Source organism: Vulpes lagopus, chromosome 20, assembly GCF_018345385.1.
Source record: "Vulpes lagopus strain Blue_001 chromosome 20, ASM1834538v1, whole genome shotgun sequence".
NCBI lineage: Eukaryota > Metazoa > Chordata > Mammalia > Carnivora > Canidae > Vulpes > Vulpes lagopus.
The window spans coordinates 37,370,186-37,388,580 of NC_054843.1; the positions used below are offsets into that span (position 1 = coordinate 37,370,186).

Genomic DNA, 18,395 nt, shown 5'->3' on the forward strand with positions numbered 1-18,395 from the left:
AGAGATGCTCTCCAACTGCACACAGGGCAAGAGGCAGCAAAATATCATGGCTTCTCTTCACCTTCTGGTTCCATGCTTTCATCTCCTGCCAGTGCCACGGGTCAATCCTTCTGCAATACTGAGTAGAGCATTGGAAGATCTAGGAAGAGATCTGAGAGCACACAAACATGCAAAAAACAATGTGGTTGCCCTTTCTAGACCTGAGTGGTTTGCTCAGGAGGAGAAAATCTTCTTCTTTCCACCTCAGAATAGACTCATGGCTCTGTCACACAGAAAAAAAAAGCACTGCCCAGTGAGGAGAGCATCAGGCTCCCTGTGTGCAATCTACCTACAATTAGAAGGGTGAAAACCAACCAATCATGCATTAGGATATTTACTAGGGGGAATAAATTTTTTTTGTATATTTTCTTATTGGAGTTTGATTTGCCAACATATAGTATAACACCCAGTGTTCATCTCGTCAAGTGCCCCCCTCATTGCCCGTCATCCAGTCACCCCATCCCCCCACCCACCCCACCCTTCCACTACCCCTTATTCGTTTCCCAGAGTTTGGAGTCTCTCATGTTCTGTCACCCTCTCTGATATTTCCCACTCATTTTCTCTCCTTTAAGGGGGAGAAATTGAGGATAAACAGACATTGACTTATAGAAATGAAGGAAATAAAATAGGATTTATTTGGAAAAATTATTGACAGAACATAATGTGATTGAGATCCAAACAAATGGTACTTCCAGACCAAGGAAGTTGAAAATATTTTTAGGGCACAGGGGCTGTGTTCATTTAACTCATTTTATCCAACATAAGACATGGCATCATGAGGAGATGGTAAATGATTTCAGATTATGGTGATGAAGCGTGAATGGTGTAGGTAATTACATGAAATTTTGGACAGGAGATTTAGTCAACAAATGTTTATTGATATTGAAGTGTATTCAATTATTAGTTTCCAGTGGAAATCATAGAAGCCAACATGGTTTGTTAAAATTAAGCTGGACATGTCACAAGGATTTTGTTTTTTAAACCATTTAGAGCTAAGTAGAGGGTAAGACTAGATAACTTATTATGTCTTTAATGATATATGTCTGTAACTTCATCTACTGTGTGGACATAATTAGTAATAAGAATGCTGTAAGCGAATTCTTTTTGATTTGTACATTTCTATTTTCCCCAACTGAATAATTCAAACCAGCAAGTGGAACACATGGGATGAGCAAAAACGTCTAAATTACACACAGGTTTGAATATTGGCTCCTTAAGGGATAAACTGTGTTAGAAATACAAATTCCAGAATGTTCAATTTCTGGAGGAATTGTGTCTCTCGCTTTAAAAAAAAAAAAAACTTCAGATTTATATAAATACCAATGGCATTTGTTGCAAAAATATTTTTTGGAATTTTTCTTTGTTCCACTCTGTACAATATTGTCATGATTGAATTTTTCATAGCTCGGACTTACAAATTGACATCCGAAGAAGTTGTCAAATAATCTTTTCCAATTAGGTTGTTCTTTCCAAAGTATTTTAGCTCCAGGAAAATTTTAATTCTAATGTCTAAATAGGTTAATGTATTTTATTTAAAGAAAACACGTGTAGAATCTCAGAACTTTTAGAACTAGAAGAAGCTTTAAAGATTGTCTCATTTAATGTTGTATTTTACAGATGAGAAAACACACCAAGGACATTTAGTGATTTTTACAGAAGCACATGAGTTGTTAATGATAGAACTAGGTCAGAAATTCATTTTTTTTTCTCCAGATAATCTAAGAAAGCATTCTTTGCTTCATTATGCAGTAAGACTTCATTTTTTTGAACATGCTATATAGTGGTCATGAATAGTTGCAAACATCATATAGTCTTTTTTTTTTTATCCTTAAGATAAACAGGACTGTTTTTTTCCAGGAGATAATTCATTCCTCACTGTTCTCAGCTTCAGGCTATTTGTCCATAAATTCTTCAGTTCAATCATCTTGCAAACTATTTTCTCCTTGTTTGTCTATGTTGAATTCCTTCCAAAAAATTTCAGCTTTTTCTTCTGTCTCCCTCTCTCAGACTGAAGCCTTTTAAAATCTTGGTTATTCGGTATGGAACTCTTATCATCTTTGGATTTGTAGTTTAATGTACTGTAACAGACAGGAACCAGAAAATTAAAAGTGTGAAGCCACATATTAATGTTGTTGTAAGTAGGACTTCTTTTCTTTTTCTTTTTTTCTTTTTCTTTTTCTTTTTCTTTTTTTTCTTTTCCTTTTTCTTTTCTTTTCTTTTTTTTTTTTTTTACCATGGAAACAAATTTAAGAGGTGTGATTTGCTCTAAGCTTAGGAGGATAAAGCTTTTGGGTCCTTTATTTGAACAGGCACCCTCCAAAGCTCTGAGATGAATCCTAGCTTTCATCTTCACATAAGTTTTTGCAAATTAAAAAAAAAAAAAAGCTATTTTAACCACAATCATATAAAAAAAAAAACCTTTTCCCCTCGGATGTTCCCTCCACCACCTTTTCCTTTGTGGGGTGGGAAAGATCTACAAGATACATGTAGTTTGAATTTGGATTAGGGTTTAGTGGGAAATATTTAGACCATTCTCAAACACTTACAGATATAAGTAATCATATTCTAGTGAAAAAATGGTGTCTCGGAATATTGTAATCCCTCACTATGTTGTTTCAAGAGCGGCTGAGAACATATTACTCTATAAACAGAACCTACGTATTCTACCACCAAATAAGAAGCATGTTTGAAATATGCTAAGGTTAAAATGAAGATAAATGTGCTAGTTGCTGGAAGAGTAGTATGTTATGCTATCCATGTAGCTTAAGCACGTAGTTAATACAAATTCACATGATTTTTCTGAATTTTGTATCTATAGTATTCATCAACTTTTCAAAATTCTGTTGTCTCATACATATTCTAAATACATACTCACTTTCATAATTTAGTATGCTTTTCTATCTTCTTACAAAACTCCCTTCTGGCCCCCTCTCTTCCTCAGTGCTGCCTGCCGAGGTGGCAGCCATCTGCTACTGGATGTCATGGCTGCCCTCAGACCTCTGGTAAAGCCCACGATTGTTAAAAAGAGGACCAAGAAGTTCATCCAGCCCCAGGGAGACCGATATGTCAAAATTAAGCGCAACTGGCAGAAACCCAGAGGCACTGACAATAGGGTGTGCAGAAGACTCAAGGGCCAGATCTTGATGCCCAACATTGGTTACAAGAGCAAGAAGAAAACAAAGCCCATGCTGCCCTGTGGCTTCCCAGGTCTCAATGTCAAGGAACTTGAAGTGTTGCTGATGTTCAACTAATATTACTATGCAGAGATTGCCCACGATGTCTCCTCAAGAACTGCAAAGCCATTATGGAAAGAGCAGCCCAGCTGGCCAGCAGTCACCAATCTTAATGCCAGGCTGTGCAGCAAAGAAAATGAATAGACAGCTTATGTGCATATAATATTTATGTAAAACCATAAAACTACAAAAAATAAAAACTCCCCCCTCCACAACTTTTATAGGTTTCAGATCCTAGATCAGCCCTTGGGTAATGAACTTGCCAAAGTTAATCCTTTCTGCCTTCAGGTTGGCCTGGTCCTGACATGCTCCAGGAGCTAGAATTCAGTAGGCCTGGTGGAGGAAAGACCTACATGAACAACCAAAGAAGTCAAAACAGACAAAAAAACTTCTTCTGAGAAGTACAGGAAAAAGATCAACATCAAAACTATTGAATTCTATTGACAGGTGTAAGGGCATCATCACGGGGCCAGGGAACACAGGTTAAGTTCATAAGCTTCACAGGTAGGCCCAGACATACAAGCAGAGAGCAAGAAGCAGTAGTTGCATCTAGGAATATTTCCTTGAAAAAGCTGGCTTTCTTAAGACTTTTTATGAAGGCGCGCTGCCTAATAGGAAGGTAGTTTGGTTTAACTCAAATAGTACAGATGCTGTATCCACTGTCAGCTGTCTAGGCTAAAGAATTTAATATCCATATGACTTCAAGATCATGGCCCCTGGGGATTGAAATCATTATTTTACTTGCATACAGTTGATCTTGTAGAAAAACTAGATGCAGAAGAAAAAAATATGTTACACACACACACACACACACACACACACACAAGGTTCTGGAGTTCCAGGAGCAGAGAGATTTCTACTGCTCCATTTTCATAGGATTTGGATGAAAAAGAAAATGGGAATTATTCCAGTTGGCTAAGGAATTATTAAAAGATGCTCACAGCAAATACCTTCAGATGTGACAAGAGCAAGAGTTTCAGAGGGTAGTGTGGTGGTCTAAGATTCTTTCTTTCTTTCTTTCTTTTTTGTTAAATCTGGCTTGATTTGGTTGGATCCCCTGCTCTGTCACTTCTAGTCAAGTACCCTTGGGCAAGGGCTTGACTGTTTTCCTAAGTCCCTAAATTCCCTAAATTCCTAAAAAATAAGATTAATAAAAAGATAAACAATAGTATTTACTTAGTGGTAAATGATTTATATATGTTATTTAATTCTTGTGACAACTGTATGAAGTACTTTTAATATCTTCATTTGACTTAAACTGGCTTAAACTTAAAAGAAACTTAAAGAGGCTGAGGAAATTGTCGAAGGACATCCAGCTTCTAAATAGCATGGTTTTTATATTGCTAACTGCCTCCCAATAGTGCTGTCTACATATTGCTATTTGTGAGAATTCTTTAATATAAATTCATGCAATGCTCATGATATATAGAGTTTTAATAAATACCAATTCCTGTCTCTTTGTACAGTACTTTTAGTTTTCTCAAAATAGTTTACATTTATTTTATTTGATCTTTATGTTACTGATAGGGAAACTGACTAAATGATATCAACAAATTATGAGTGGAACTGGTCCTAGGTCCCAGGGTTTCTCGCTTCACATTTGCCACCTTTTCATCTCCAAACTTGTCAAAATGCTGTAAGAAGAGGCTTTCATTTTTAGCCTCTTTTGGGTCCTCCCTTCCTTTTTTGGGCTGTAGGTAGAAAGGCATATGCTTATTTTGCTAAATGAATGAGTGCCTTGATGTTACAGAACCTGATAGCATGCATTTAAAATGATTACTTTGTGTTCTTTGGGAACATCATAACAGAAAGGACACGCAAAACCAGACGTTCCCTCCCCTTGCAATGACAAGCCTTAATGGAATCTGGCCTGCAGAGTGTCTGGGCTGTGTGCGAGGCTGGTGTCAGAGCAAGTGCAAGCAAGTTGGCGATGCTCATCTTTTAAAACATCGCGTAACTCGAACAGTCCTTCAAGGCACCACCCACCTTTTCCAGGGGGAATCTGCTGAAATGATTCTCTTGGAAGCAGCATGGAAATAGGGGGTAAGGGTGTTAAGTATGTGCTTTTATTTGTGGATGGGTGAGTGGGTGGGGACAGGGGTGGGGGTGGGGGTAAGGGAGATGGAAGCAAAGATGGAAAAAACATCCACCACTGCCACCAAAATATTCTGCTCAAGGATGAGGGAGTACACCCTACAGCTGTTAGCACTGTTTAGCATATTTTGCATATTTACATATACCAAGTATTTCCAAACAGCCTTGTATTTGTTTTAAAATCCCACACGAAAATGTCTGGTAAAGCTGTCACTGGAAAGCTTATTTTCTTGGTGATGTTTGGAAAACTGTTTTCAAGATTCTGTATATATACATCATAAACCAAGCAGAAGAGTTAACTGTCATTACCAACATTATACTCTATACTAGTCCATCTACTCATCCGACAACACTCAGAGCAAAACACCCATGTTCTAAGGCAAAGAAAACACCATTGGTTGAAGAGGATTTTTCACAATTACTTTTTTGGTTCTGTACAAAGTGAAACACAGAGCATCACCCAGTGATTCTCAGTCTCAAAGCCACCAAAGTGTGATTTTCTTAATTGCTATTGACTTTCATCTTTGATTTAGAAATGTTTTATTTTGGGGACTTTTTTTTTGGTAAGAAAAATGATTAATACTGGATGGATTTCTCATATAGCCATTTTTTTTAAAGAAACATTAAAACACACATAGCCCATTTGAAAAAAATTAAGGAACTTCCAGCAGAAGGAATGGGGTAGTTAAAGGCTATATTTTCCTTTTAGCAAGATCCACAATAAAAGGATAGAGTGTTGTGTTTAAAGGGGAACAGATTTTGTATTTTTTGGCATGATAATAAATCCTCTGTTGCTATATTTGGCTCCCTGCAAATAGTCTCCTTTACAAGTGCAAAGCAAAGATCAATGCTGGTGTTCTCCATTCAGCCATAGCCAGACTTGGGATGGAAAGTGAAAAAGTTGTGCTTAAGTGTTGTTTCTAAGACAATCTAGCTCATTTGCTGATCAACAGCATTCCAAAGCATAGGTACCTACTTTACACTTTAAATGTATCAAAACATGTTTGCTTTCTGTAACGGTTGTTCCATTGCTTAACTGATAACAGATGCAATGATTCACTCTGGACAAAAATGTAAAAGCTTTACCATGTCAATGTGGTCATATATATTTTGTCAAATGTGTATAAGCAGGTCAAATGAGATGCTTGGAGACTGAGGACATCATAGGATGATCATACGTTCCCCAAAAAGGAAGCAAAACAATTAAATGGTAGTTGATTATCCCCAGAGAAAAGACACTTCAGCTAGGAAGAATCTGCACCAGATGTCCTGCTCTCCACCCCTGCGAGTGCTCCTCTGACATAAATACCGCAGAGTCCTTTAGAGTCCAAGGCACTATAATAACCACATGACATGTTTGAAATAACAACAGAAAATCCCTTCGTATGCAATTATTTAAGTGAATGAAGATGAATCCTACACAAATGACCATTGCAAACATAGAATAAGCCTTGCTGGTTTCAGTGATACACTAAAGACTCCCAGATGACAGGGCTGATGAAAAAATACGCTGAAATCTACTACTAATTGTGGTAGTAGAATAATGCCCCTTCCAAAAAAAAAAAAAAAATCCTAATCTCTAGAACCTGTAAATAGGTTACCTTATGTTTAAGGACTTTGCAGATGTAATTAAATTAAGAACCTTGAGATGAGGAGACAATCCAGGCAGACTCAACGTAACTACAAAGGTCTTTAAACATGTGAGAGAGAGGCAAGAGAGAGAGGGTCAGAGTGATGCCACGTGAGAAGGACCTGACCAGGGGCTAATTGCTTAGAAGATGGAGAGGAAGAGTGCCATGAGTCAAGGACTCCAGAAGCTTGGAACAGCAAGGAAAGAGATTCTCTCTTACAGCATCCAGAAGGAATGCAGCTGACACTTTGATTTTAGCCTGACAGCCGTGCTGAATGTCTGCCTACAGAGTGGTTAAGATCATAGATTTGTGTTGTTTGAAGCTATTACATTTTTTTATAGTGGTAATTTTTTATAGTGGCTAAAAAACCCTCATAACACTAATCTCGTTTAAATATAGCATACAGGGGCACCTGGGTGGCTCGGGCAGTTGAGCATCTACCTTTGGCTCAGGTCATGACCCCTGGATCCTGGGATCCAGTCCCGCACCAGGCTCCCTGCATGGAGCCTGCTTCTTCCTCTGCCTGTGTCTCTGCCTCTCTACCTGTGTCTCTCATGAATACATAAACAATCTAAATAAATAAGTAAATCAAACAATTAAGAATGCCAAATTATATCTCCTATATGTTGGAGGGTCTACTGATTTAAACACTTATTTCTAGACTTTTGCACTTTTATACGGAAGATTCCTTTAAGAAGAAAGTAGAGTCCACTGTAGGGAAACTCTAGCTTCCTTCAAAAATATAAGGTCTTGGAAATTTCCTCTCCAGGTGCAGTTCTTTGGTGCCAATGAGTTGTTAGGAAAGTTTTCTTTCTTTTTTTTTTCTTTTTCCATAACAGTTACAGCAGGTTCTGTATCAAGTGTAAAAACAAAGCAACACAAAACTCATAAAGAGTCTACTGATAAACTTAGAAGCATTGTATTAAAAAATTCATTCTCAAGCTTCCTGCTGTTACGTAATGAACATAGCCCATTTCACTTGCTCTTCCATTATAAACACCTGTTTTATAACCCACTCCTCACTGTAACAACTAAATTCTTTGGCCTTAGAAATTAACCTCATAAAAACAGACAAGTAAAACACTAGATGTTTTAATTTCCAAAGATATTTATAAATTGCTTAATTGGATAAGAAAACAGAGACTTAGTTAATTGTCAAGAAATGCAGACCAAAGCAAAATGCTACATTAAAATATAAGCATTAAATTCACATTATTTATTGAACAAATTGAAGATGACATTGTTTTTACTACAAAGTCCTCCACCATCTTTTATCACTGACACGTAGTTATGCGACCTGCATTTGAGGAGTGAACAGAAATATGAAAATGTCTTTTACCCTAACCCCAAGAAAAGTAGAAGAAAAATTAATATTTTATAATTAGCTTGTAAAGCCAAAAGTTTTATGAATTTTGTAAATTAAGACTGACAACATGGGTAAGATTAGTTAATTAGTCTTTCTTTCTGGAAATGTAAAATTAAGATAGCATAAAATTTGTTCATGAAACTAACAAGTCTGGAATTTCATTATATTTCAATGTTGTAAGATAATATTTCTATTAATAGTTTTCAGTTTACCTAATCAAATGACAAATGTAAAGACTTTCACACCGTTAATTTTTTTATAAAATTACTTCACCTTACCTAGATTTATATGATAAAAACAAATTAATTCATGTTTTCCCTTTCAATATATACACTTTAAAATGATACAAAGAATTCACATGAAAACCTTTCCCTATATTGTATATCCAGAAAAATGTATGGAAGAGTATTTTTAAATCATATATAATATATAAGATTGTAAATATCCTAAGAAATTAAATCATGTGTGTAAATAATCATTATTAATTTTTGCCTTAGCCACGGCTTTAAAAAAATGCACATCTCTATTAGTATAAAGGGATATCGTTAGAAAAGTTCACATCTTGTGCATACATCAAAAAAAAAAACCCTAAGAAATCTTATATTCTAAAAGTTATTCTTAAGTCAAAATTTAGTAGTCCAGAAATTATTAAAAAGAAAGCTAATTGATATTAACCTGCCCTTTTCTAGAAGGTATCCTCACTTCCTTATACAATGGAATTGGTAAATTACACTTAATTCAATTAGTATTTCTTGGACCTTTAAAGGTAGATTCAGATAAATTTATTGGATCAAACTAATTTGCAATTTCAAGTGAACACTAGTTTGATCAATTATTTGAAACTAAAAATATTTTTCAAACAAACAAAAAAGCATAATGGACAATAAAGGAAATAAGAAAATCACGATATTTTAATAATAATGGCTATTTCTTTATTTTGGAAAAGTGGATAGGGTGAAACTCCCAGAGGCACTAAAAGAAAAAAGCCTGCTGAAAAATTCTAGAAGTTTGTTCTGTGATCAATGTCCACGACCATGTTGCCAAGGTAATTAACGTTTTGAAACTCTTGAGAATGAGGCTTCCCTGCAGGGCCCACCCCATACCCCAATCTTTGATTATCCATTTTTGTATAATTTACACACTTGTCTTCCACATACATTTTTGAACTAAAAGTATAACCTTATTTTAATACTTTAATAAGAGATTTAAAGAGCTCTTAGGCCATGTTTGTAGGGAATAAATTTGGATTTTTCAAAGAAGCCTTCAATTTTCTGAAAGATGTGTCTTTTATACTGGAGGAAAGAAAACATAAAGCAAAACAAAACCAGGTCCTTAAGATCCTGTACATTAAAATCGGTAGGCTGATTTCAGTCTTGGTCTCATAGAGTTTCTGCTTTTCTGCTGTCCTTATGTCTGCTGTGAAGGTGATCGATCACAGGGATTCTAACTGACATCAATACTCTTTTGTAAATGCAATGGTTCAAGTGAACTCTTTCCATCTTCAATAACTGACACAGTGTCAACATCTGCTTCCAATAAAATTGTTTCTTTTTCTCTCAAGCAGAGTAAATCTGCTGAGATCGTAAAGGGATTTTTTTCCCTCCCCTTTTCATGCAAACGATTTTTTCCACCATATTTTGCAATTTTTCCTCCAAGGCAAGTAAAAAAAAAAAAAGAATAATTTCAAAAGAGATGTTTTCAATTCCAGGTGCTAAGGAAGACCACAATACAATGGCAAAATATAAACTTTGGTGATTTAGAAAAGGCGTTGCCTTAATTTGGGAGAAAATACTAAATAAGATCCTGGATGAATGAAATTTTGAAATATGTAAGAAAACTCACAATTGGACCTACATACCACTAAAAGGTTAATTTATTTTCCGTAATAAATGACACACTAAAGTAACAGAAATAATTAAGAAATTTGCATTTTATCTTCAACAAATAGTAGTGGACAAAGATTTTCTTGCAACAATTTGTTATGAAAAAGCAGTCATATATCTATCTATTTGATTGCTGCAGAAAAGGATATGGTAAGTATAAAGAAGAGACATTTGGGAGCTCAATTTTATGACCTACTTACTTGACAGACATTTGTGGTACCTGTCATTTATTGAACATCTACTATGAAACAGATATGATTGATCATATACATATAGATAGGTAGATATGATTTCCACACTTTGCATCCTACTGGTTAGATACTATTATCTCACTTTACTCATAAGATAAATAAACCCCAAATGACACATATCTAATGGTGGCCAGGCCAAAATTCAGACCTGATGCACAAGCCAATGCTCTTTTCCATGAATTCATTCTGCTTCTCTATTCATCCTGCAGCCAAACACTCCAATATATAAACTTTCCTTTTCCACCACTTAATGCCACTGTCCTATTGACTTAATCTGGCAAATATTATGTAACAAAGGGACACTCACTAAGAACCGAATTTAGTTTCTTGAAATAGAGTTTCTGACTGCAATTTTAAATGACAAGTATAACATTAAACCAGATAGCAAATGCAAAAACTAGATAGATCCTGCCCTATTCTGCAGGTCTTAGAATAGGAATAGGAAATATGAGTTTGCAAAATGAATAATGAGCTCCTAAAGGTCATGTTTTATGCCAGTGCCTAGAATTTTTTTTGTTTGTTATAAGGTTAAAAGAACTAATTCCTTAATTATTTGCAACCCACTGGTTCTCATTTGCAAAATGTAGAGTAATCCTGGACATTTTGGCTTAAAATAATAATGTAAATAATTTTAAGAGGACAAAGAAAGAAAAAAAATTGGAGATGAAAGTTAGGAGGGGAGAGTTAACCTTCTTAAAAAAAACACTGGTTTTTAAAACACTTAGAGGCTCTTTTCAAATAAACAATGATGGACAAAATAGCCCGTTGATATCTAAATTATCACTTTAATGCTGTTCCCTAACTCATGTTAGTTTAGTGGTCCAAGCCTAGATTAGAGGTCAAATAAATGAGATGATTTCATAAGGTCTAGCTCACAGACCTTTAAAAACCTTGAATGAAGTCTGATTTTTAAAATAGTCAAAGGTGGAGTGCTTCCAAATGACTTGGGGAGGAAACCTGTAGCCCTTGGTAAAGCAGTATATAAGCCTCCAAGTTCAACAGCATCATTCTGATGTGAGAAAAGCAGGCCCAGAGAGTGACAGCATTTTAAACTTAAAATAAATTCAGAATATCAAGCTAAATTGCAACTCATCCTCTTTCATAACTTCTGGTGGTAAAGGTAATATGATCGTAGTAAGGGGATGCCAGGCAAAACAAATGAACCAACAAACAAAAACCAATTAAAAAAAAAAACCTAAACAAGGGAATGCCAGGCAATTATAGAGACATTAAAGAGTCTTTTTACTTGGACTTTGATCCATTCCTTGTCTGTGCAAGGATCTAATCGTTGCAATAGGTCAACAATGTCTTTTCTCAACAGGAGATCCCACTTACAAATCTGTCCTGGATACAGCACAATTCAGGCCCCCAACTTTTCTTGGGCCCCAGAACCCAGGAATGTGTCACACTAGAGTTACCAGGGGTATCACAGAACACAGTCCAAATTCAGGGTGAAGTTAGCCAGTTGTCTCTCTCTCCTTGAATTCAATTCAATGGAGACTAAGGAAAGGAACAGAGAGTTAATAATTTTCTTCTCCCTTAATTGGGAAAATCCAGTTGAATGAACTGAATGAATTGGGCCACAACGCTGTTCTAAGAGAAACGGCAAAGGAAGTTAATAGGTTCCAAGGGAAGAGGAGGAAAATAAATAATCCCCAGTGAGTCATCCCATGGGAACTGCCGAATACTTGTCTTTGAAAACTTAGGAGTACACAAGAGGAAACCAGTTTTAGAGATTCATTTAACTTCATGCTCCACCGATTGGGCAAAGGACATACAACCGTAACAAGTCAAATTATAGATCAAAATACAGATAATTTAACCAAGCCACTCCCTAGAAATCTAAATTCATATCATTAGTAAGTTGAAAATTCCTTAAGTTTCGACCTCACATTAGGTAAAAATATGCATATTGTGTTAAGAAGAGTCTGATTAAGAAGAAGCAACTTATAGTGATAAGAACACAAGACAGTATACAAAAAAAAAAAAAAAAAGAACACAAGACAGTATATAGACATAACTCACCAGAGGCACAGGAGGCGGGGGGGGGGGGGGGGGTGGAAACTAATGTAAAAAAAACAGAGATAAGGGAACTACTTTATATTATCTGTAAGAACCCTGCTTAGCTGAGCAGAGGTTGTACTGTTCTTATACCTAAAATGTTTATGCACAAGATATACAAATTTAAAATAGAAAGTGGTATGTCATTGAACACTGTATTTCATATGGGCAAAGACAAGGATGGGGCACATTTAAGAACATTTACCAAACTAAAACTTCTATATAACACTAACTTTTTAATGTGGCCCATCTCTGGAAGCAGCTGTAAGAGAATGGACTTTGCATCAAAATCCTTAAAATATTAGTAACTGCTACTTTTATAACCCTAATCTTTTCCTAACAGGGTCTTAATGATAATTCCAATTTCATCTTATTTAGATCCTGAGGGTCATGCCAAGTTGAATCCTGAGTTTTCAAGAATAAATTTCTAAGAATAAATAGTCAATTTATTATCTCAATTTAAGTACTCGTGGCATAAATTCCAATTTAAATTTCATTTTGCTCTAAACATTTTTCTTAAAAGAGTTTAATCTACTAAAACCAGATTTAAACAAAGAATACGGGGAAAAACTTACATTTAAAATATTACATATAATATACTATTTTTCAATTTACAATGATGAGTAACATTATCAAAACTAGCCATTGAATTAAAGGCTTTGTGACGTGTCTAGTACCTTCCCAAATATTACCCTTCAAACCATCTCCAGGGAAAAAAAAATCCACTTAAAATATGACCTTCAAAATTGCCATGACTGAATAATTAGAAATAAGGAAACTAAGCCATCGGCAATCAAAGGTAGCACAGATGGGTAAATGCGTTTATTTTCCAGTAGTTGGATAAAAACCGGTTCCATTTATAAAGTTGGATGGGCTAGAAAGACAATTATATTCTCTAGGCAAACTCTCCATCTGACTTCCATGTTTCTGCAAACCTTCATCTTAGCCAATCTCCAAGTACTCTTTCGGACAAACTGAAGTAATGTAATACCTTTTTTTTTAGTGAGGTCATTAAAACACTTCCCTTTCAAGCTATACATATAACTAAAAGCTAAGTGAGCTAGCATGGAATTAAATCTTCACTGAGATTTAATGTAGAACAATACTATATTGGCTTGGCTACGGTGCTACTTTTGTAAAAAAGGAGAAACTATCAAACACTTGAGGTAAGCTAGAAAGCACAGAGCATATCACAGACATCTTAAAGACAAGCATTTTCAACATTTTTGCCAGTGCTTCTCTGAGAGCAAGTTCTTTAAACAGAACTTAACAATTTTTACAATATTAAAAAAAATACATCCCTCAAAAATAGCCCATCAATGCTAAAGCAAATTTTTTGTATTTCTACAAAAATAGATACACATAGAGCTACAAAATTGTATTCCTGAAGGAATGGGCATTTTCATTTGTGGTTCATCTTTTCCTGACAAGGTTGGTTGGTTCAAAAAGGAAAACAAACAAACCCCAAAACATCAAAATGAAACAAAAATTAAACCATGTATTCATAAAAGCAAGACAAAAAAAGAGAGTTGCACAGTTGGCAAAGGCTCAGATGAGGGGAAAATACAAACAAAAATGCTTTTCTTCAATGTCTAGGACCCACTCTGCTTTCTCAAAGAAAGGCTCCAAACCAAAGTCAGCTGGCTGATGCTTCCTCTTCTCCTTCCATGTCTATTGTGTCCCACTGCAGAATGGAAAATCCTGCCACCATCTTTTCCAGTGGGCCCATGGATTCACACTCCAACCTGACTTGCTAATACTGTATTTCAGTACCAGGGTGATTCCTTGTTCTTGTCTTGATGCTGTAGACCTAGAAAAGGTAACAATGAGAGAAACAGAAGGCCTTAATACAGGAAGCACTCGAAAATGGGCATCACCTACAATCCACTGGATATAGAAACCAAAGAGATGAGACAATCTAGGCAACTGTGGGGTATGGTCAAAGGATGACCTGATCTCTAAAGAAATTCTGTTTGAGCTCACAATTTTAAAAAAGCCAACCAACACAGCAGTTGGCAAAAACTAGACTAGCATAGTGCTATTTGTACATTAGACATTCTTCTTTTTTTTTTTTTTGACACAGTAGAAATTTCTTACTATGGTTTTTATTTTCTTGGAGTGTGAGTGATAACAAATAAAATAAAATAATATAAACAAAACCTTTTTATTTCTAATTTGAAAAGGAGCTGATATTTGGAGAAAACAAGTTAACCAATCTTTGGGGCATTTCAGTTAATACTTTTCAGCAATAAAAATGATAGTTTTGAACTAAAATTGTGAGTAAATTCTGGTGCCATTTTAAAATATAATCCATACCACAGTGGTATTGCTATCAAATCTGATGAGGAATTAGACATGGTTCAAAACTGGATCTAATAGTGTAAGTAAAATAGACAACTGGCTCATAGATAATAGCATAAACCTATATTATTTTTATAAATTTACTTTTTTTTTAAATCTTCTTCCAGAAAATATTTAAGATGGCTTACAAAAATTTATACTTAATAAGAAAATAAAATTTACAGAAAAGTTTTTAAAAGTAGTGACAAAAGGAAAACAAGTGAACATGTAAGAATTCCAACTCAAAGCTAAAGTGATTAAGAAGTTTATCAAACAGGAAAAAGAAAATGTGACTCTGATTTGGTTCCAATAGTCAGCTGACTAATTTCTGATGTGGACAATTAGCATAGCACCTTCAGCTTATACCACTTGAAATCACTTACCTCAGTTTCCTTTATTTTTGCCATAATCGTTTGGAAGAGGAAAGACCAAGTAATGATTGTCTGTAAGTTGTTTACAACCAAATACCAAAACATGAAGGAAGATTACTGAATAAATGGGCAGAAATGCAGCACGACTGGGTGTTCAGATCACAGGATGTTTTCTTGATCTAAAACTGTTGTATGTCTGGGCTGGATGTCAGAAATGGAATGGTTAAATTATAATTGTTACTAAAACAGTTGCAGTGATTTCATTTCTTGTCCCTCCAACTTATCAAAGAATTTTACAAAACAATGGGTGTCATTAAAAAACAGACAAAATTATTTAGTCATTTATGGAAGACATAAAGACAATCTATGTAAAGACTACATAAAGGAAGAGAGAATAAACAGAAAAAGACAATGAAGTATCTATATCCTGTAGCACTTGCATACTGGGGGGAAAAGCAACATTTTCTAAAAAAAGATTAGTTCCATCTCAATTTTTTTTTTCTCATGCGGCTAGTATTTTTTTTCCATGCAGCTAGTATTATGTTTAGATACAAAGTCAACAGTTTTCCTTTCAAAAAGAGAGGAGACAGAGGAGAAACAGAAGAGGGGAAGGAAGAAATAAAAGGATTTGGGGTATACTAGTTCCCTCTAAATTTGCTCTACGCGTTTTCAAATGATTTTATGGTTAGAAGAATTTGCAACCTGACACAGTCTCTGTTTGGTGACTTTCATAATCTAAACCACCTTAACTGACAATCTGCTGACTGCATAAATATTGTTTTCATTATTGAAATGTCTCATCTTCTGTATGACTCAGTATTTCCACACTTGAAGACTCCATCAATCTATAGAATGTCAGCACGGCAAGTCATGAATAGTGTTGGAATCATCAAGTGGTTTGAGTGTCTTTCTTTTCCCCCTTAAATAAAGGCAATCCCTAGTTTGCTTTGCAAAGACATATGACTTTCAAAATCATGTTAGGCTTTTTCTGCAGAGGAGCACTGCATTATTTACCATACCTCTACATTCTCCAGCCAGAATAACGGAGGGCATTCTCTCATTATAACTTCATCTTTTCATTGTTTTTATTCCAAGTCTTTGCATTACTTTAATGCAAAGGATTTTAAGGATTTTAATCCTTAAAAAAAAAATCAATTCATCTATAGCCTAAAAAAGTAAATATCTAAGTGGTCCTTATACAAGGTTTAGCTTCTTGGTGATGGTACATTAATTCAAGCCTTTGATTTAATTACCAGGTATTTCAAAAATACCCATAAAATTCCACAAGAGGCATTAAAAAACACAAGAAAGTGAACAACCACAAACAAAAGACCCTAGTACTAAATAAGTTGCAACAGAGAAGTGGTGCTAGGGTTTTTCTTGTTAGACAACTGATGAAGACAGACCAGGATATTTAAGAGTTAGCTGGTACGTTTAGTTTTCTCAGTAAGGGTTGAAGAGGACAAAATCATTGACTTTTATCCTTATGAGGTCTACATACAACATTTCTTGCCAGAACACAAAATCCCTCTGCTATATTGCTCCTATTCAGGCTTGTTTTGCCTCTCACTTTCCTGACAAAAACCTATAGAAAATTGGTTCATAGCATATCCCGAAATCTCCCCACTGGCTGTCTGAAATCACCCATGTTTATCTTCTTGGTATCAGTAACTCAGTTTTAATTTTATTGTTTAGTCTGTGAGATTTTTAGTAGAAGACAAAATAAACATCATAAAAATGTCAGTGAACGTTTTCTTACAGCTGAATATGACAGACACTGTGTGAAGTGCTTTTCATGAAATATTTTATTTAATGTTCCCAACGATGCTATAATAATATTTATTTTACAAATGAGAAAATTGAGACTAAGGGAAATTATGGAACCATTAAGTGGTAGAACTAGGATTGAAAACAAAGTAGTCTGGTGTCAGAGTCAAAGGTCTTAACTATAGCATATATAGCTCCCCCCCATCTGGACTATATTTGCCAGACACTATCTCACTATTCTACACTACCACAACTCCGCAAGTCAAAATCCTTTCATTAAATCAACTTGATGAAAAACACATTTTTATATTCCTTTTTGCATTGTTTAGAAATAACCTGATTTAACAGAAACAATATCAGAGTTAACAATAGAACTCTCTTACTAACCTTTTTAAACTATACATCTGCAATGTTTTTTATAAGATGCAGTAATTGATTGCACAGTAGTTTATTAGACTTAGATGAAGACTCTTTCAGTTGTGTAAGAGGATTTTCCTGTGTTTGACATATAACCCCCCTGCCACAAAAAGAAACCTTCCCCAGTTTGAACGCTGATGGCAAAGGGTGGCATTTGGGTCATGAAGTTTTCAGAAATAGGACCAGAAAACAAAGACATCAGATCATTGGCTTTTCAGAGTTTGAGAATCTGGGATTCAGTTTGGAAAAAAGCTTGAAGGGAAATGCAAGCCCACAGACCCAGTTTCTCAATTCGATTCCAACACCACTAACACCTGACCACCAAAAGAACAAGAAAAAAAAAATCTAGACGTAAGAGAGCAAAGGAAGAAATATGGACACAGAAAAGAAGTATATGATAATTAGAAGCAGGAGAGAAGTCTTAGTCAAGGAAAGAAGATTATAACAGAATTTCCCTTTAAAATTAGAAGTATTTGATTATATAACAAAGCATCATAACTAAGATTTTTTTAAAGATTTTATTTATTCATGAGATACAGAGAGACAGACAGAGACAGAGAGGCAGAGACACGGGCAGAGGGAGAAGCAGGCTCCATGCAGGAAGCCTGATGTGGGACTGAATCCCAGGTCTCCAGGATCACGCCCTGAGCCAAAGGCGGCGCTAAACTGCTGAGCCACCCAGGGATCCCAGATTTTTTTTTTTTTTGAGGGTAGGCAAGGATGGGCAAAGGGAGAAAAAAACTCAAGCAGATTCTGCACTCAGCACTGAGCTCCACATGGGGCTCCAACCCATGACCTTGAGATCACAACCTGAGCCAAAACCAAGAGTCAGACACTCAACTGACTGTACCACCCAGGTGCCCCAGAGGTTCACCTCTTACAAAAGGCTCCAGGAATAAGGAAGTAGAGATGGCAACAGGGCTTGTCTAAGGAGGAAAGGCC

The 18,395-nt window shown here is 35.5% G+C and overlaps 1 protein-coding gene across 3 annotated transcripts in view; it reads right to left on the reverse strand.

Annotated features, from left to right (window-relative positions):
* Positions 1 to 1,601: 1,601 nt before the first annotated feature.
* The window catches only part of VGLL3 (vestigial like family member 3), a 55,247-nt gene continuing 38,453 nt past the window's right edge, over positions 1,602 to 18,395 (reverse strand). For 2 of the 3 annotated variants that reach the window (XM_041735037.1, XM_041735038.1), the window contains exon 4: positions 1,602 to 14,368. In XM_041735037.1, the coding sequence (XP_041590971.1) occupies positions 14,325 to 14,368 (44 nt within the window). In that variant the 3' untranslated portion in view covers positions 1,602 to 14,324. The remainder of the gene's footprint in view (positions 14,369 to 18,395) is intronic. The other variant, XR_005984726.1, reaches the window with a different exon arrangement.